The 20,710-nt window shown below is 37.6% G+C and overlaps 2 protein-coding genes across 2 annotated transcripts; both read right to left on the reverse strand.

Moving 5' to 3' along the window:
* Positions 1 to 2,911: 2,911 nt before the first annotated feature.
* On the reverse strand, positions 2,912 to 3,421 carry LOC113312917. The gene has a single exon (XM_026561649.1). It carries the CDS (start codon positions 3,419 to 3,421, stop codon positions 2,912 to 2,914), a length of 510 nt encoding a protein of 169 aa, XP_026417434.1.
* A 3,838-nt stretch (positions 3,422 to 7,259) lies between these two features.
* On the reverse strand, positions 7,260 to 19,531 carry LOC113309958 (nuclear pore complex protein NUP214-like). The gene is given in 17 exon segments (XM_026558482.1): positions 7,260 to 7,713; positions 7,812 to 9,809; positions 9,893 to 10,124; positions 10,596 to 10,938; positions 11,449 to 11,564; positions 11,670 to 11,803; positions 12,048 to 12,105; positions 12,523 to 12,681; positions 13,990 to 15,113; positions 15,327 to 15,374; positions 15,608 to 15,750; positions 15,951 to 16,063; positions 17,271 to 17,395; positions 18,354 to 18,500; positions 18,632 to 18,800; positions 18,890 to 19,098; positions 19,193 to 19,531. Coding segments are annotated over 17 exon segments (5,448 nt in total). The 5' UTR covers positions 19,401 to 19,531; the 3' UTR covers positions 7,260 to 7,591.
* Positions 19,532 to 20,710: the final 1,179 nt, after the last annotated feature.

Raw genomic sequence — 20,710 nt, forward strand, 5'->3', positions numbered from 1 at the left:
AGTTCAAGTCTCCACATACCTTTTAGTCGATGAAGATCCACCAGTTCCTTGAGTAGTCCTTCGTCTTGTATGATGATTTCCATGGAGTCTTGAGCTCAACTACACTTTCTATCCTAGTCCGAGACCTTTAGCTATATAAGCTAGAAATCAAGACTTATAGTTTTGATCACTAACATTGACAAACATGCTTAAGATAGCAACGCATGCGAGTTCGACCGAGCAATGCTCTAACACATATGTGTAACTCCAATGACTTGGACAAGAAGGAATTGGTTTATCTTGCAGATAGATAATCTAGTTGTCCTGTCAGATGCGAGTCTTCTTCCCATTTTTAATCTCCATACACACATTGATTTGAAAAATCTTGAGGCCAACTTCAACACCCTTCTAAATCCAGGAAAAGTTATTTCTGTCATTTTGAATATGCAGAAATTCTTCATCTTTAAAATATTTAGCTTTTAACAATTTGGCACACAGCAGATTAGATTGCGTGCTAATTCTCCAAACTATTTTGGTGAGGAGAGCTTCGTTCAACATCTCAAGATCCCTAAAAGCTAAGCCTCCAAATTCCTTGGGAATGCACATATTACTCCATGAAATAGGATTGTTGTTGAATCATGAAGTATGGATAGTGTAAGTAGTGGTTGTAATAGTAGTCTAGTTGTTAGTGGTTGTAATAGTAGTGTGTAAAATTGACTTTCATTTTTCCTCCTCCCTGACAACACAGTTTGTATAACGTATTTTCTCTTCTCTTGCAAACACCATATATATATCTTTTAGAGATTGATTTATAGTATCCAACATTACTTTTTGATGAACCTTGAGCTTCTTCACATGGTATCAGATCCAGGTTCTGATCCTGAGACATATGGGTTATGGGCCCACCACGCTTCCGCTACGATTAAGAAAAATCAAGTAATACTCCAAGTTCTAATAATTTGTATGTGATTACCATGCATCCCGAGGAAGTAGTCCACGAGATCGAACCGCGTACGATTGAAGACTCCTCCCTTTCTTCTCCAACAGTACCTACAACCAGCTATCCTCCTGCTGAAATTCCTGAGGTAAATCTAAATCCTTTGATTAATACTGATAATACTTGTGAGTTACTTGAAACTGATAGGTACCAATTGCCACAAAGAAGTAATCGTGGAGTACCACCTGAACGTTTTTCACCTGAACCGATAAAGAATGTAAAATATCCCATTGTGAAGTACATGTCTACTCATAGATTGTCAAAAGCTGGCAAAGCATTTGTCATGGAAGATGTTACTATTCCAAAAAACGTACAAGAAGCATTATCTAATACGAAATGGGTTGGCTCTATGAAAGAGGAGATGTTAGCACATAAGAAAAACGGTACATGGGATATAGTTTCACTACCTCAAGGGAAGAAGCCGGTTGGTTGCATGTGGGTATATGATATCAAGCATAATCCAGATGGCTCCATCGATAAGTATAAAGCAAGACTTGTGGCGAAAGGATTTACCCAGACTTTTGGTATTGATTATCAAGAGACGTTTGCTCATGTTACAAAAATCAATACTATTCGAGTATTATTGTCTTTGGCAGCAAATTTAGGTTGGCCTCTACAACAGTATGATGTAAAAAAATGCTTTTTTACATGGTGATTTTCAAGAAAAAGTCTACATGTCACTACCTCCAGGATATTATGCTCCGACCGATGCAAACATGGTTTGTAAACTAAACAAGGCGTTATATGGTTTGAAGTAGTCTCCCAGAGCTTGGTTTGGTCGATTTCTTCTAGCAATGAAGAAATTTAGGTATACGAAGAGTAATGTTGATCATACTTTGTTCCTAAAACAGTAGATAACAAGGTGACCGCGCTTCTTATCAATATAGATGATGTGGTGGTAACAGCAAATGATCCGGAAGAGATGAGGAACTTGAAGAGTTTTCTGTACTCTGAATTTGATATGAAGGATTTGGGTGGACTTAAATATTTCTTGGGAATTGAAGTTTCAAGATCTGAGAAGGGTATTTTCTTGTCTCAGCTAAAGTATGTGATTGACTTGTTGAAGGAAACCGGTATGCTTGGTTGTGACCCAATTGGGTCTCCTATGGAACAGAATCATGGTCTTGAAGAATGTTTTGATCAAATACCAACTGACAAGGGACAATACCAGAGGTTAGTTGGCCGATTGATTTATCTTTCACATACAAGGCTTGATATTGCCTATGTTGTGAGTGTTGTAAGCAGATTTATGCATAATCCGGGTCAACAACACATGAATACAGTCATAAGGATACTGAGATATTTGAAGTCCGTATCAGGAAGAGGTTTAATATTCTCAAACCATGGACATCTCGATATATCGGGTTACACTGACTCGGACTGGGGAGGCAAAGGTGATAGGAGAAGATCGACATCCGGTTACGTTACTTTCGTTGGAGGTAATTTAGTAACTTGGAAATCTAAGAAACAACAAGTGGTTTCGTTATCCAGTGCTGAAGCAGAATACAGAGCAATGCTGAAAGGCATTTGAGAATTTTTATGGTTAAAAAGGCTTATGGAAGAACTTGGTTTCTCTGTTGAAAAACCTATGAAGTTGTTTTGTGATAATCAGTCAGCAATCAAAATTGCAGAAAATCCGGTGCAACATGATCGAACGAAGCACGTTGAAATCGATAGGAACTTCATCTATGAAAAACTCGAGGAAAACATAATTGAAGTACCATATGTTCACACAACACAACAACTGGCAGATATTCTTACCAAGGCCATATCAAATAACATATTTAATGATTCACTTATCAAGTTGGGCATTTGTGATATATATGCACCACCTTGAAGGAGGGTGTTGAATCATGAAGTATGGATAGTTTAAGTAGTGGTTGTAATAGTAGTCTAGTTGTTAGTGGTTGTAATAGTAGTGTGTAAACTTGACTTTCATTTTTCCTCCTCCCTGACAACACGTTTGTATAACGTGTTTTCTCTTCTATTGTAAACACCATATATATCTCTTTTAGAGATTGATTTATAGTATCCAACGTTACTTGTTGATGAACCTTGAGCTTCTTGACAATTTTTACCTCTATTGGACTTATAACCCCAGAAGAACTTCCTCTGCAATGTATCCAGCTTCTTAATCAATTTTTTTGGGATCTTAAAAGTACTCAATTGATATAATGGGACAGCATTGAGAAAAGCTTTCATCATAGGGCCTCTGCCAGCTTGACACATTGTCTCACCTTGCCAATTAGCAAGTCTTCTTTCAAATGCAATGTTGATTTCTTCAAAGGAGTTAACTTTTGATTTACCTATAAGAAGTGGAGATCCCGGATATTTCTCATTACTGTCCATATTATTTACACCAAGAATGTGACTAAGAGTGTCACAGTAAGAAGGATCCAAGTTATTGCTAAATAAAATGGATGATTTATCAAAATTAATGACCATGACCAGATTGAGAACCAAAATCTTCAATGACTTGTTTGGAAACACTTGTTAAATTGGCATGTGTAAAGATAAGACAATCATCTGCAACGAGCAAATGGTTTATAGGAGGATCACCTCTGGTTGCTTTGATTCTAGGAATTTCTTTTGCATGATGAGCTGAAGTAAGTGTTCTAGAAAACCATTCCATTATATTGCCATGATAAACAGGTAAGGAGATAGGGGATCTCCCTGTCTAATGCCTCTTGAAGGATTGAACTCAGCACAAGGAGAGCCATTAAGAAGTACAGATAGGGAGGTTGTGCTAATGCATTGCTAAATAAGTTGAATCCATTCCTCATATAAACCAAAACCTCTCATTACGTTTAAGATAAAACACCATTCAAGTCTGTCAAACTTTTGACATGTCTACTTTAAGAGCTAACCAACCACCTTCACCTTCCTTCTTCTTCATTGAATGAATAAGTTCATGTGCTATGATAGTATTGTCATTGATTAATCTCCCAGACACATAGGTTTCTTGATAAGAAGAAATGATACGATCCATTAAGGGTGTCATTCTTGATACTAAGATCTTAGAAACAATCTTGTAAGAAGTATTACACAAACTGATAGGTCTGAATTCAAAGGGTGTAGTAGGTTTTTTAGTTTTAGGAATTAAAGAGATGTAGGTCTTATTTAGTGATTGAAACATATTCTTAGAACTGAAAAAATTCTTCACCATGTTACAAACATCTTCTCCTATAATATTTCGTTGAGACTTATAAAAACCTGCTTGAAACCCTTCTGGTCCTAGAGCTGACCAGTTTTCCATATTTTTTAAGAAACTAAATATTTGTTCATCAGTTGGAATAGTAACAAGCAAATTGTTATCTTCATCAGTAATGAAGATTTTCAGTAAGAAGATTTGCCACTTAATCTCTTGTGTGAACCCAAATACCATTTCTATCTTTGAGAGAGTCAATATTATTTCTAGCTCTTTTTCTCTTGTAAAGAGAATGTAAATTCTTAGTATTATTGATGTCACCAAAGTGCTTCTTATTCCATTTGGCTAGGGCAATTCTAGTGAACTGCAACTTTTTAGTGAGCTTCCATTTGGCTAGCGCAATTCTAGTGAACTGCAACTTTTTAGTGAGCTTGAAAGCAGCAGAACCTTGGACATGAGTACTCCATGCTCTAGCAATCTCAACAACACACCTTTTGTCATTTAAGTTTGAAAAAACTTAAATGGCTTTCATAGTTTTGGATGATTGTAATCAGTAATGAGCATAATTGGGCAGTGATCACTACCCATTTGATTGAGATGAAAAACCCTTGAAGAAGGAAACTTAACATTCCAGTTTGTATTGCCAAGAGCTAGATCAATTCTTCAACCCAGTGCGAAGATTATTATTGGTCCATGTATGTTCATGACCTATGAAGCCCGGGTCTTCTAAACCAATATCCTGAAGCATCGAAATTATCCAACCATCACTTGAAGTAGAAGTAGAAGTATTGGAATTAGTTATATGAATATTCAAATCACCTAATAAGCACCACGGACTGGAGATGTTCTTTCCTGTTTCATTGATGAATTCTCATTGTTCTTGCTTTTTGTGACCTTTCCCATAACCCTACATACACGATAATAACCATTTAGGCTGACTTGGGTCATCTTAAATGAGACGATGAATCATATTGTTTTCACAATTCAAAACTTCACAAGAAAAACCATTCTTCCACATGATAACCAGACAGATTATCCAACTGAAGATAGATATCTCGCATTTGGAAAATGACATGGAGCTACTAAAGGTTTCATTTTTGCTTCATTTAATTTAGTCTCACATAAAAAGATGATATCAGGGTCTTGGGCCCTAATGATATCTTTGATATGATCTCTAGTATTGATAGCTTTGAGCCCTTGATATCATGGTTCTCTGTGGGGTTTAAGCTTCCCATCTTCGAAAGAAAACCGTCGTCAGATGTTTAACGATGCTGAGAAAAATCACAAGGGTTTAACTTTCAAGGAGATAGATGAGATTTCTTGAAGTGGTTGGCCTTCTTGTTAAGGTTCGCAGACTACAAGTAATGTTATCACTTTGTCCTTTAATTTTTTTTTCTACGCTTTTAGTTATTGTTTGTGTTTCTGTTTTGGCTGATTTTGTGTGCTCTTTTTAGTTGTATACGCCTACACACGGCTTGTATGCGTTGTTTGAATAAATCTTTCCTATTGACCGATCAAAAAAAAAACTTTGATCCCTTGAACGTTCAATGAAACGATTTTCATTATGTTATAAGAAGTATAGAAAGCCATCTACCCTACGATTAACCACTTAGTAAGCCAAAGGAAATATGCACCTATATGCAACAATCTAAAATGCCAAGTTATATTTCTGTGTTTTATAACGTAATAAATGCAGGCAAGAAATATCAAAAAATTTAAGAGAAGTAAAACAAACTTATCAGGATAGACAGGAAGAAAACAAAATTTAATAAGAAGAAAAGGAGATACCTGAGTCTTCTTATCAGTGATGGTAACTTGCTTTTCTCCCATTGTGATCATGCGAGTTTTTTGGTTCATTGTGTTGGTATCTGCGATGTTAACCTGGGAAGAAGACTCAAAATCCGTGAGACTGCTACCACCTTCTTCTGTAGATCTGAGCTGTTTTCCAAGTCTTAAATCGTTTGTTTCTTCTGGAGCTTCTTCCTTGAGCAAAAAATCCATACTAATGGTCATTCCATCCTTAGGAGGAACAAATATAGTGTTCTTAATAAACTTCTTTTGATTCTTTTTAGGATCTGGAGCAGCAGAAGAATTCATGGTGGTGATAGTTTTCCTGATGCTGTTAACTTTACCAAAGAAATAAGGCTTTTCATGTGCTTTTGCCAAGTAGATAGCTGCATCTTTGCAGGCTCCTTTGCAATGGTTAATAACGTAGCACTCAGGATAGAACATACATTAGTTACATAAATTTAATCATGAAAAAACATACATTAGTTACATAAATTTACTGGTCATTACAATCTCAATGATCCGCACGTTCCAGTATAAAATGGAAACAGCCCTAAGAAAAGGCCCCTTTTTCTTCATCTCCTCCTGTCTAATGTGAATCATACATTTTGGATGGCGCAAGTAATGCAACACTGCAACGTTCAGAAGCCGAGTATTTCATGTAAACTGAATTCAACTTATGTTCTGCTGACCTTGAGTGGAAGCTCACCAACTGCTTTGTGCAGTCTATTAGCTGAGATTCACAAAACCCGTGAGAAGATTGAGAGTCTCATTCCAAACTGGGCACTGTGTTACATAAATTGCAGAAGCAGCCAACATGGATTGACAGAACTTTACCATCCCATACTGCATGGAAACCAATTTTGTCGAGAAAGGAAGCAAGTACAAGAGCTAGACAATGGTCCTACTTTCACAACTGGCAAACCAAGTACAAGAGCTAGACAATGGTCCTACTATCTAGGCGAGGTATGAGCATTTCACCTGAAGAGATATCGACATTTTAAAACTGGCAGAACGGATTAAATACCCATGTTGGGCCCTAAACCTGTTAATTGTCATCATGACAGTGGTTTCATGGTTCTCAGATGTTATTCTTGATCTTATGAGATCCAAGTTTGAAGTATTTTGCCTACGGAGTATTTAGATGATCCAATAACACGGGCTCCAAGGCCAAAAAGTTTTTTCAGCAGGCATTCGAAACAGGGGAGATTTAACTGTTGGCGATCAAACACAAAAGACGCACATGTTCCCTGCTTCTACACATGAAGCTTCAACTCGTTGCTTCTTAGTTTGGGAAGCTTAAATTTGTTTCGAAAATGATAAATATCTTCATAGAGATAGGTGCCCAACACTTTTGAGTAGCCCACACAAATCTTCCTTTGATAGGGTACAATTTCTTTTTTCTTCTTGCAGTTTTTCACATTGAAGTACAATCCAGATTCATGTTAACTACAACTTAGATAACATGTACGAAAGGATACACTGAAAACCTGACTTCAAATACAAAACACTGGCTCCAGAGTGCAAGGATAGCCAAACTCAACCAATAAAGGGCTAAGCCATTTAAAGCAGCTGACCTATTTTGAGCGAAACTGCATTTAGATTTGCTCTGCTCTAGGTTTGCAAGAACAAATAATAAGGGTCATCATTAAAACTAGTTGGTAAACGAACACTTTCAATTATCTTCGTATTTGTGTAAACAGACCGGATTGTGGCGCTCCACTTGCTGGTTTGTTGCTACCAAATGCAGCGAATGCACCGCCTCCTTGATTGTTGCCAAAACCTCTGAATCCACCACCAGCTGTGCAAATGAGTAAATGATTAATAGTTTAATGACACTTAAGGGGACGAAACAAGATGAGTGGCAAGTCTTTGGAGTGAGATCCTACAAACAATTACCTGTGGCAGCAGTACCAAATCCTACCCCACCAGCAGCTCCAGCAAATCCACCACCACTAGAAGCTCCAGCAAATCCACCACCACCAGAGGCAGCTGCAGCAAATCCACCACCACCAGAGGCAGCTGCAGCAAACCCACCACCAGAGGCAGCTGCAGCAAACCCACTAACAGCAGAAGCGGCCCCAGCAAATCCTCCTCCAGTAGAAGCATTAGCAAAGCCCCCAATAGAAGGAGCTCCAAAACCAGTACCTCCACCAGGAGCACCACTAGCAAAACTAGTCCCTGGTAAACCAGTTCCAAACTGTCTCGACTGTCCAAAGGAACCAAGCACTGAACCCAATGCCTGCTGCCCAGCTCCCACTTGTGCCAGCTGTCCAAACCCACTAGGTGCCGGCTGAGGAGCAGGAGCACCGGGAGTAAAGGCACCACCAGAGAAAGGAGCAAGATTTGTTGGCTGGGCAGGTTGGTAAGTGTTGATACTAAAAGATGCAGGTCGAAATAGCTGCCCAGCGGGTTGGGTCAAAGTGAATGGAGAAGGGTTTCCTGCATTTGACTCTGTACTATTACCAAATGGACCTCCAAACGGATTAGATTTTACCTGTGTGTTGTTACCAAATGCACCTCCAAAGAGATTAGATTGTGGTGCAGCTGATGTAGGGGCTGATACAAGCCCAAAAGAACCAAGGCCTCCTAAACCCATGTCAGACATTGTTTCAGGAGCTTCCTCATCCATTTCATCCTCCTGAGTCACAGCAGTTTCCAATTTTTCGTTCTTCCCGTCGGTTGCTCCAGTAGAAGGTGACGTTGATTGTAGTTGAGCTTCGACAGGAGATGGTGTCTCGAGTTGAGATTCAGGTGAAGCATTTGACACGCCAGTAAAAACGCTGGTGGATGCTGTTGTAGTTGAACTCGACTCGCTTCCAGATGCGGATAGAACTGAAACTTCTTCTGCAGGTGTTGGCTTTACAGGCGCCTCTGAATTCAAATCAACTTCACCACTAGGGGACAGCACAAGAAGTGGAGCAGGAGCATGTGTAGAAGGGTCATTTACTACTGATTTCGAACTATGTTCACTACTAGGAGGCTCGGAGTTCGGAGGAGGAGCTTGTAAGTCTGAGTTCAATCTAATTTCACCAGAAGGAGGCTTGGTTTCAATTAGTTTTGGATTTAAAGAGGCAGCTTCATTAGGTGATTGTTCGAGCTGTTTGTTTGGAGGATCAAAAGAGAAAGAACCAGAAGAAAAAAGGGATGGAGGAGAAGATGGTGAAATTGAGGAAGAAGAGCTTTGTGATGAGACGGCAGATGATGAGAACGGTGAAGTTGATGCTGTGGTCACTGATGAAGTAGTAGTTGCCAACGAGTGAACAGGAAGTGATGAGGAGATGGTAGAAGGTACTGCTGGAGCTGACAAGTTACCATAATCAGTTTTCTTTGTTCAATTTCCAGGAACTTTTCCAAATGAAGGTGTAGATGTTGGAACAGCATATGCAGTTTTAAGTGGGGAACCATTACTTCTCATGGATGCTGCAGATGAGCTTTTTTCGGTTGTAGTTACTTGATTGATACTACCTACACTCGAAGAATTTGATAGCTCATTTCCTTCATTCTGGGACTTCTTCTCTGCTACGACAGGCTGCGCTTGCAAAAAGCTGCTTGTTGGTGTTTGATTGTGTGAAGTTTCGGACTGAAACTGGTGTACTGGCTTAGAGAAAGAATTTGGTTGGACTTCGGAAGATTCAGACTTTGGAATACGAAACATTCCAGCGCTTGATCTATCAGAAGTTAAGCCAAAAGGCCCCTGTGTATTCGTCTGAGCTGGGTTACACGATGACAATGATGGGAATGCGACTGCTGATGATGATGGTGTAAGGCTGCTTTTTGTCATCTGCATAAATGGAAATTTCAAAGTAGACTGTGCTGATCCCGAGTAGTTATCAACACGTGTGAAAGAACTCTGAGGACTTCCAGACAACTGCTTAGATGGATCACTCTGCATCTCTACAAAAACAATTTTAAATGGACACACATGTTATTAAGCAACTTACGATTATATATGAGTCTAAGAGCACACTAACAGTTACCTCGATTCGCGTGATATCTTTTCAACTCATCTTTGGATGTGGATGAGAACAAAGAAGGTGAAGGGTCGATCTTGTCACTTGGTTGGGAAAAGAAAGACCCCTGCTTCAATTGGGCATTATGATCAGCTTTACGTGCCACCGATGCTGATTTGGTTGCACTGACCTTGTGGCGTTCTTCTTGCAACACTAATCTTTTTACAGTTGTTTTCGGAGGCTCAAAACTTGCCCAGCTCTGCATACATAAACACGGGCCAATGACAAACTAATCTTTTTACTATTTAACACACAGAATATAGACACCCAGATAAAACATCCCATTTAAGCACAGTTGCAACATAAACGGTAAACCCCACTTTTTAAACATTTTAACAACAAATCTTGTACTAGTCTGCTCTGCTATGCCTCAGGGAATAAGCACAGAGGCGTAAAAGTAACTATGCCTGTGAAGTAGATACCCCTATTTATGTCTTGGTTTTCAAGCTATTGGGGTAAATTTTGCTAATTGCACTTATAATGGATCCTGAGCTACCACAGAAAAAAACTCAAGATCTAGAAATAAAAAATACGTAGATTATGATCGCAGACTTCCTTCAGTGCAAAAACACTGAAATTAGAATTGCAATCATAAGATTAAATTGGCATCGGCAGAAATTAGAATATATACATCTAATGCATAAGTTCTGAACAGCTAAAGGAAACATACCCGATCCAGGGAGTCCCTCCTCCTCCTTGCAGTTTCTGGTTCCACATTTTTCGTAGCACTTCTAAACTGCTCTTTGGAATTAAAGCTGTGTGATGAAAAGGAGAGTTTCTTGATTGAATCTGGACTACGACCTCCTCTTTTCACATCAGGAGAGTTGAAGGAGTCAACATCATAGGGAAGGCCAATTGATTCAAGCAGTTCTTTTGTTTTACTTTGTCTTTTCTTAACAGGAGATTCTATGTTCAGCTCAGTCATCTGGTCAGACAGGCACTCAGAGAGTTGCTCTGCAGCCCTTAATTGTGAATTCACAGTGTTATACAAACTATACAAGGATTGACTGTGTCTGCAGAGAAAAAAAATGTATATTAGTTCAACTACACAAGATCGTATCAGAAGCTGGATTTCCACTCGTCGAGTAACAAATCGAGTTTCCACACATCTCTACTACAGCTATCAGACTACAAGAAACCTACTCAACTCACAGTTCATGGCTATAATTTGCTAGATTGCATTATTCCCACAATTAATGTTTACAATGACACATAACTTCACAGAAACCCGTTTTGTTTTCCTCGAGAAAGTACTAAAAATTACTCTTTTTCCATTTTATGACACATGTCTATGCGCGTGGAGGACATTATCCTGTAATTTGACGAATGTGACCTAGAAATGATTGATTTATACACGTAGAAGGCATTATTTGCCTTTTAGTCTGTAGAAATGACTGTTTAGCTTCACACATAATACCATAAAACAAACTTTATGGTGAAAAGAGGAGATAAAGTGATAGACACCTATGAGCCACTACAGATAAATGAACGTTCTGGAGTTTTGATATATACTATCTACATACCTCGAAGGTTCTAAAATAGTGCAGGATGCACTATAACCCACAGTAGTCTTATCAAATTTATTGAGTTCCAGAGCGTTGAAATGCCTTTCCAATTGTATAAGCTGATTGGTCAGCTCCTGGAATAGAACCACAGAGAAGAGCAGAGTACTTTCTTAAACCTTGGGACGATAGACCAGAACGACTCAAAAGGATTAATTGTACCAAAGTAGCGTGTGCCTTACCTGATTTACTTTCAACATTCTTTGGCGCTTCTGTTCAAGTTCGGGACTCAGCTTCTGGCGATTCAAAAGGTCCCGGTATTGGCCATCGGTAGACTGTTTGACAAATCCCTCTATATAGATTTTCCTACTTAAAACTGAAAAAGAGATAAAGAAATTACAGACATGTTCCAGACTGTTTGACTCATTATTGTGCCTAGGAAATAAGAAGGTATACTTGAAAAAAAAAAAAACACTATATTAGTGTGTTTTTGAGATTAACAAAAGAAAGTGCCTTAAGATGAATATGAATTGCAGGGTGCATGTATCTTCCGGAGCAGATGATGAGAGAAATGTTTTTCTTCAATAAAATATAGCCAGCAGTGATCATACAACACATACCTTGCACAGTTTTATCAAAAAGATGTTGGATCTCCTCTAGCCGCTCCTCCATAGTGTTCTACAAAATTCAAGAACAGTAAGTTCAACACTTCAAGAACAATAAGTTCAACACTTTCCAATGCTAGATAGGGAAACCGAAAAACAGTTCAACACTTTACAATGCTAGATAGGGAAACCGAAAAACAAGCCCCAGTTACAGATAAGTCATAACACAAGGATTGTCTAGTACCTAATGATTATCTTTTCAGCACTATGGTCACTAGCAGACATGAAAAATATCCATGAATTAATAGCTCATCACAGATCCAAATTCTATACAATAAGATGCCAAGCCATATAAAGTCTGAAGAGGGATGAAGAAATAGATCACATTTGTAGGACGAAAAAGATTTATAGCGGTGGCACAACCACAAGATTCAAAACCCTTGTTTGAAACCATTATATCGTAATGGGGTCAAAAGATATGAAACATTACCCTCCATTCTCGGCACTTCCATGAGAGTTTCTCTAGATCTTGCTCCAAGGACAATACCGAACTCTTCTGGGTGCAATTATCCCTGTATCCACCTTCTTTTTCTATAGATTGTAAAAGATCATCTAGCTCCCCTGCCATCTCGTTTACCTGCAGCACGAACTAGATTGCTGTTTATAGAGAAAAAACATCTTGGTGACAGGAAAAATATGTTAAATAAATCAAATTACAGTGGCTCATTAATATTCCATTCCACCTTGACTTCTACTTAAGTACATATCTATTTTGTTTAGCGAAGCAACAATGGAACTACAAAAGGCATGGTGTGAAGAATTTGGCAATGCTACTGGCAGGATTTCCCAGGTTTCTGAGATCTATACTATTTCGGGTTTATTCTGCCAGTAAAGCATCGAGATGTTCAACAAAGGTCGTGCAACAATGACTTGGCTCCTGTTGTAATCTTGGTGTTTACTTTAGGACATCCTCTATGTAACCATTGACAGGATATGCATGAACCTCACAGAAAACAATTCAGATTCAGATTTGTGATAAAAAGCTTTCTATACCTTGCAATTAGAAAAAGAAAACAGATATAAAAATCTAACAATTCTAGGTCGATATCTGGGTAACTGGGTCTTCTAAAATCTAACAATTCTCTCACCCATTTTGAAAAGTTCATGCAACAAAGTTCGGCGGATAAAGAATAAGATACAGTATACAGTGTCATCCTATTGTTGCACCTGCAAGTCCATGGGTCTTATAACTTGAAAGTTCAAAGAGAGCTATATGATTGAGGTCTCAGGATTATGCAATTTCCTTGCTGTCTGAGATAGCTTAACTAAGTCAATTGATTTCTTAGTAAATTACAACCAACACATGGAGACGCATATATACATCTAACAATTAGTCTAAGGCACCACGCTGAAGGATCTTCTTCTATTGGCCTTACATAGCTAGATGTTAGTGACAAAACAAAGTTCAGAACCCTTTTCATCAACTGTAAGCTCACCTTCCAGAAACTAAATCATCGGCATAAGACAATAAATACCGAGAAACAAACATTTTATTCTGCCAATAAAAGTTTCCTAACATCTGCCAAGACTATCTAAATTTTGTTGTCCTGTCAAGCAACTATAGCAACAACAAAAACAGTAGGAAACGTATAGTGGCATTTACAGTGTAATTGGATTGCATGCCATAAACGAAGTAACAGCAGGAACATAATCAAGGACAAAAATCTTCTGCAGTTTATCGCTGTGACCTTTGCTAAGGTTATGCATTTCAAGACTGCATAGAAATGAGCATATAGTTGCGCTGGAAACAGATCAATAGCATACTGAGTGATAAAATTGTAAGATACAGAACTCCAGGTATCTAAACGCACCAAAAGAATCGAGATAGGCATGAAACTGAACATCAGTAATCATTATTCAGGAACTAGATCAAAGAGTAAAAGTAAGAGATGTTTACACTGCCCAAATGCTTTGATAATGCAGGATCTGAAGCCAGCAACACTGGCGATGAAGGAACTTTAGAAGCTTCCTGTGTAGGCTGCAATTTGAAATTGAAAGATCTGCCGGGTGCAGAACTTCCTTGTGATAGTTGTGAACTACGGATAGTAGGTACAGATTCAAATTTTCTGGCACCCACTGAAGTTCTTTGACCTCCACTCTGACTGATATTACCAGTAGAATGAACAGAAAATACGCTATTGTCCTTTGTAGGAAGACCGTTACTTATATTGATATTTCCTTCAATGGGGTTCGGTGAAAAGGACGATCTGGCATCGACTTGATCTGCAGCTGAGAGACTATATAGGCCGCTAGGAAAGCCAGCTGAACTAGTTCCCCTAAGATATCCCTTGGTTATGTCCGCACTTCTAGTTGAATCTTTACAACTTGATGACTCGGAAGAGGTAAAGGCACCAGTCAGGGCACTTCCAGTCGAAGAATCAATGCTCAGACCAACTTTCTGTGGAGTTGAAACACCTGTCTCTCCCTTGGATATTCTACTGAAAGAAGGGGAAGAATCATTCAGCTCAGTAGTTCGAAACTCATTGCCCTTTAGATTCTCAGCTATCCCTTTCCCAACAAGAATTTTTTGGTTCATCTCCACTAACCCTGCACCTAAACCAGCCGCTGCTGCTCCTTTTATTTCAGGCCGTGAAGTTTTCAACAAATCGTGTCCAGGAGGTACAACTGCTGACGAAATCACTTCTTCGTCAGAAGTTGCATCGACAAACTGAGGCGAAGTTGGAGTTTCTATAACCCTGCACGAAACTGAATCAGAGAAAGCAAGGGGGAAAACAAGAAAAAAGTAACTTGGTGCCTCAAAGAATTTCTTAATATAGTCACAGCAAAAGCAGAAAGAAGACATGAATCCTTTTTGTAGTGTTTCAAGACATAAATTAAAATAAACAGTGTTTACGAACCGCGCGAGGTAAAACATAATAAGCTTTCCCTCAAGGGTTAGACACAACAGAATGCAGTGTGGTGAAAGCTCTCTTTCTTCCACTCCCTGCTTGAATTTTATTTTCTCATATAAGGAAACTTTGTCCACACCAAACCCCATAATCACATTATCATCACCATTTTCTGAAACAGAGAAAAGATATTTAAGCTAGATATGAAATGGTTTAGAAAAAAGATGCTGCACGCAGACAAAACCTTCTTTCTCTGAAAATCTTTTACTAGAACACTAATAGTATACTCCCTCCGTTTCTAGAAAAGTGATAGTACACTTTCCTAGAGACAGAGGGAGTAAAATCTTTGAAACTATGCAACTATAACTAAACAGAGAAACATCACTTGCTCTTGATTGTGTCTCTCTACCACCAGACCCGAAGGAAAGATATCCTGCAAAACATAAATTATTCATTGCTGTGATACTGATATCATACTAATGATTTCTTATGTGAGAGAAGCAAAAATTCATTTAGAGAATTGTGTACCATAAGCTAGTAGATACAAAGAAAAGCACTTAACATGACAGATAGAAACTAATATATATGACTTATTATATGGTTCCACGTGCAAAAAGAAGTAAAGGTTGAAATATTTATCGTCACTTGCATAGCTAGAAGTTCAACCTTGAAGCTCAACTGTTGGGAGCCACCGGTCATCTTGAGAAAGATCAATGACGTCAGCATCCTTTTGCTCCTCATCCACAGACCACCCAAGTAAAACAATGTGTTGATCCGTGTTCTTTCTATTGGCGGCAAGCACAACCTCCCTGTCATCAACAAAGTTAATTACCATGAAATTTGGAATCACTAACTGTTACAGGAAGCGTATACAGAAGTCGTAACTTCAGTAAGCTTTGGGACAGATGCGCAAAACAGTTAGTAACGTTAAATATGACAATATATATGCATATCTAAATGAAAACTGTATCAGGAATCAAACTCGGCAAGTTATACATTCTTGCCGTACCAGTTCTCCAAATAGCTCAAGAACAAATGTGGTCCACTTCCACAGTGCACGATATCATCTATGATACCTGTAAATACGTTACCGAAAGATAACACAACTGGCTTGGAAGTATCCTGCATGCCAAGAGTCACGAGCAGCCTTTAAACTCAATAAATATATGATTGCAATATAGGAACAAGGGAAAGGGGAGAAAAAAATAGGTAAAAGGAAAAGCTAGTGATCCTCTGCCGAGTATTTCAAAGTGAGCAATTTTGGAAACCTATCAACCTGTGTTACAACGATACGCCTAAAAAATATAATCAGCCGTATCGATACGTATTTACACGGATACGCGTACTAATACTCCCAATACTTCAAGATACAACTCAGTTAGAAAACTTTGACTAAATATTAGAAAATTTAGATATTTTACTAGATTCTATGAGAAGTTTTAACTTTAGTGACAAACTATTAGTTCCGAATCTGTCCACTGATCTTGCTATGGACTTTCTTCCTTCTTATCCAGACTTTTTCTCTCTTCAGTGAGGTTAATCATACAGATTATATTTTAATCATGCAAACACATGTATGTATTTTGTTAGGATTCTATCTTATATATAATATATTTATGTTAAACTATTGATCAATATTGAGTATGCCGTATCGCCGTATTTTAGTTTTTCAAGTTGGTGTATCATAGTAGCGTATTGGTATCTTGTATCCAATACCGTATCCGTATCGTTGCAACACAGCTATCAACAAACATGGATAAGTTCGGCAAAAGTACTGGAACCTCACTGAACATCAGACGTCAATATGCATCTACAGAAGATTTAATTCAAAAAAAAATCCAAAAAACAATGGAGCAACTCACTAATCACTTCCAATTCTACTACAATTTTTCGCCGGATGGTTAGCAGCAAAAGATAGATTAGATTGCACGCCTAATTATCCATTGAGTAAATTACTCATCTACTCCTGCATAAAACCCTTGGCTGTGTTATACACAGACTAAAAGAAGAACTCCTAAAGCACTAAGAACTGCGGCCTTTGTAAGGAAGACATATTCTAAAAACTGTATAAAAAGTACCTATAACACCCCAAAACGCTTGCCAAGTTATATGTACAAAGAAAAAACAGCATAAACTCCTTCTGCCAGAGTTTGTTCTACTACTAATCTACTATCAAAAGTTCAACTTCCGATGATATATCTAAGTTGCTTACGACCTTGTCCAATCAGATAAGATAACTAAAATGCATCCAAAGCATAATTGCTTTCCTGCTTGTATTTCAGTGAAATAGTATCATAACAAACTGGAAGCACATGAATGACGAACTGACCTCTGTAATTTTACCATCTCTGTTGCTGATTACTTGGACGAAATAATTCTCCTCGTCGCCATCTTCAGTTACTTGACAGCATCCAAGAATAATACAGTCACGGCGAACCCACTGGATAGAATCCACTGAAGCAATTTTCAGGAAGTAGTTAGTTAGCAAATACAAGTTTTACTTCATGGATGCTTTAAAAGGGAGGGTTACACAATCGAGTCAGTGAGTAATGATCACACCTATTTCAAATAATACCGTACTTTACTGGTATTCTCGGACTTCAGAAGTAAACACACTTGATGTACTTCAAAAAGCAGAAATGTAACACCTATTAATTCATGACGTACATAAGAACTCACGATCTAGTTAAGAGGCCAAAAGATAGGAACATCTTGACCAAAAAATTCAGAGCATGCACAAACAAACACCGACTATGTTGATCTGGCTCCCTTGAGCAGTCAATAGTCAAGACCTCCAAACTCTTCAGTTACCAATACAAGTAAGACGGAGTAATGATGAAGTAGCGTGATGAAGCAAAGACTGATAAACAGCTGCATATTGGAACATCAAATGTGTTTATTATACATTTTGAACTGCTTATTATACACAACATATTAAGTGTGTTTAATGCATGTACATTTCGAACATTCAATGTGCTTATTATATTAAATAAGTGGAACCTCCGATCTCTTTAGTTACCAATACAGATAACATATCGAATGTGCTTATTACATTTTGGACTTTCAAAAAGTAAAAGGAAATTCAACAGTTATCCATAACTAATTAAGTGGTTCAACGGAACCATGGATGTCAAAGGCCACATAAAAAAATACTCTACAGCAAGTTTATTTACCTCATGTGGTAGAACTTAGATAATAGTTATTCAACAATGCAACTTTTTTCCTAAAGTTGTCCCCACTGTCCATAGTTACGGGTATGTACCATACATATTGTACATAAATTCGTGCATTTGGCATGAATAAGATAAATGAATCTCATTTCTGGATCGGTGTAAAGGAGAGAAAAAAAACTTAATGCTTTTGCTCCTTTAAGCTGAAATATTGTACTGAAAAGATGAAACGAGCATATTACCTACTATATTGTGTTTTGGATCGGTGTCAGAAACCAAGGTCTTGAACAACAGCGACATATGAAATCGATCCCTGAATTTGGATGAAAGGATACTCAAAGTATTCTTTCTTGCGACCGCAATAAAATTTCCATTTTTACTCCGGTCAACTACAACGAGAACACCATAAATTACTCACTGTAAACGCTAGCCAAACGAATGCATGTATGATATGTTAGCTGAAACTAATCAAACTTAGGTCTTGAAATAAAGAAAAGACTTGTGAAGGGCGAATTTTTACCAGCATCAACATTATCCATTACTTCTTTAAGGGATCCATCCACATCTCCATGGTATAATGTGCCACCTTTTGAAAGAACGGCATACATATTCACCATTTTTTTTCTCCAACGAAAATCCTTCACATTACTTGAATCATGAAGTGAGCATGTGGAAGACGCTTGTTGTTCCTACCAAAAAGCAGCACAAGAAATACAGAATTTAGACAAGTTAAACTAGAAATTTCAAAAGTATCACCAGCCACTGAAGTAAGTAGTACCTTGTTCAACAGAGATTCAACAGCATATAAATGAATCTCCCCACCTACTGAAGCAGCTAGATACGACGAATCCATAGACAATGCCAAAATATGGACCTTGCCAATTGGAACATTAACTATGCATAACTCCTGAATACACGAACCACTTCCTTTTTCTTTAATCTCCTTAGCCGAATCAATAGCATCCTTAGTTTTCGCAACATAAAACCCTAATATTCAATTAAAAATTGCAAATTAAAATCAAATATCTTACAATTTCCTAAAATTACAAGCGCAAACGAAAAACCCTAAAAACAAACAAACCTTCAGAATGAGCAACAAATATGACTTGAAATCGATCAGAAACAGCAAGCGGTTGTGCTGGAGGACTTTCGAGATCAAATTTCGAGTCGTTTGGTTTTAGAGGAACAGATTTTCCAATCTTCTCGAACACAAAATTATCAGAATCTACCATATCACCATCGTCTTCTTCATCCAACTCGATTACAATATCTTTTTCTTCTTTCGCCATTTTACTGATTTTAAAGGAAACGAGATAAATTCCAGCTAATTAAGATACCAAAACTCTAACCCTAGAAATATAAGCAACTGAGCAGCTTTTGTGTAGCTAAAGTTTTGTTTAGCGGTGAATTTTGGGCGGGAAAGAAGACGAAGGGGGAATATAACCAGCCCTAGACAGCCGTAAAGCGTTTGGTACTTGTGAAAAATACTAGAATCACCCAACTAAATGGGTTCTATATTTTCAAGCCCCACCAAATGGATTCATTACTATAAACTTCATAATTAAACTTTTTGATATTTCTAGGCCCAGAACTTTAGATTTCAGGGCTTGGTAATAAAGTTTAGGGTTTGGAAGAAATTAGTAATACCAAAAATACCCTTGACTATATATACCTAATAAAATAGGCTATGAGTTTCATTTCCAGATTCATTTCCTGTTTCACTTTCTCTCTCTCGGCAAAAGATCTCTCGGCAAAATTGTATCTGCATCTTCCTTTCACTAGATTTTCTCTTCATGATATTAAATCTTCCGAATTCGAATTGTTTCTTCACAAAATCGTTGCATTGAAGAACAACAAACAAGTGCGTTGATTTTTGATTCGCTGTATTGAAGACGAGAGGAAGAACAACACATATTTCCCAGAAAATCGTTGAATTGATTCAGTTGTTTTCAGATCTGACGAGAGGAAGACGCTGCATTGAAGAACAACAAATAGGTTTGTATCAATTTTTATTTTCTGTTTGTATAAAATAGGTTTGATTCACTAGTTTTTTCTGATCTATTTTTTAATTTCGATTTTCTACTGATTATCGTTTTTTTTGCTTGGATTTTGCTGAGTCTGAGAAGAGGAAGAAAACAGGTTGGAATAGAGAAATCAACATAGTGTGTTTTCGATCTAGTCTTGAATTCCATTGATTTCGATTTTTATGATTTGGATCTTTCTTATTTTGTTTTTATATTTTTTGATTTGGTTGATACTGAGAACAAGAAGAGAAATAATATTGTTTCAGAAGAAGGAAAACAACAAATCTAGGTACGAATTTTATTTGGCTTGATTTCAAAACTTTTTTCATTTTTTTTTCGATTATTTGTTGTTCTTGCATGTCCGATCCGAGAATTTTTTGTGAATTTGTTGTTTATATTTTGTTGATACTGAGAGGAGGATGAAGAAACAATTTTGTTTCAGAAGGACAACTTCAAATTGATGTAGACATGCTGTTTTTTGTTACAGTATGTGTAACTTGAGGTTACACATATGTATCTTGTTGTATTTTTCATGAAATTTGTATTTTTCTGTTGTTTTTTGTGAATTTGTTGTG

Source organism: Papaver somniferum, chromosome 9, assembly GCF_003573695.1.
Source record: "Papaver somniferum cultivar HN1 chromosome 9, ASM357369v1, whole genome shotgun sequence".
NCBI classification, from domain to species: Eukaryota; Viridiplantae; Streptophyta; class Magnoliopsida; order Ranunculales; family Papaveraceae; genus Papaver; species Papaver somniferum.

What these genes read in the sequence shown, in the direction of transcription:
- LOC113312917 (XM_026561649.1), bottom strand. Translation starts at nt 3,421, where the DNA reads ATGGTCATTAATTTTGATAAATCATCCATTTTATTTAGCAATAACTTG.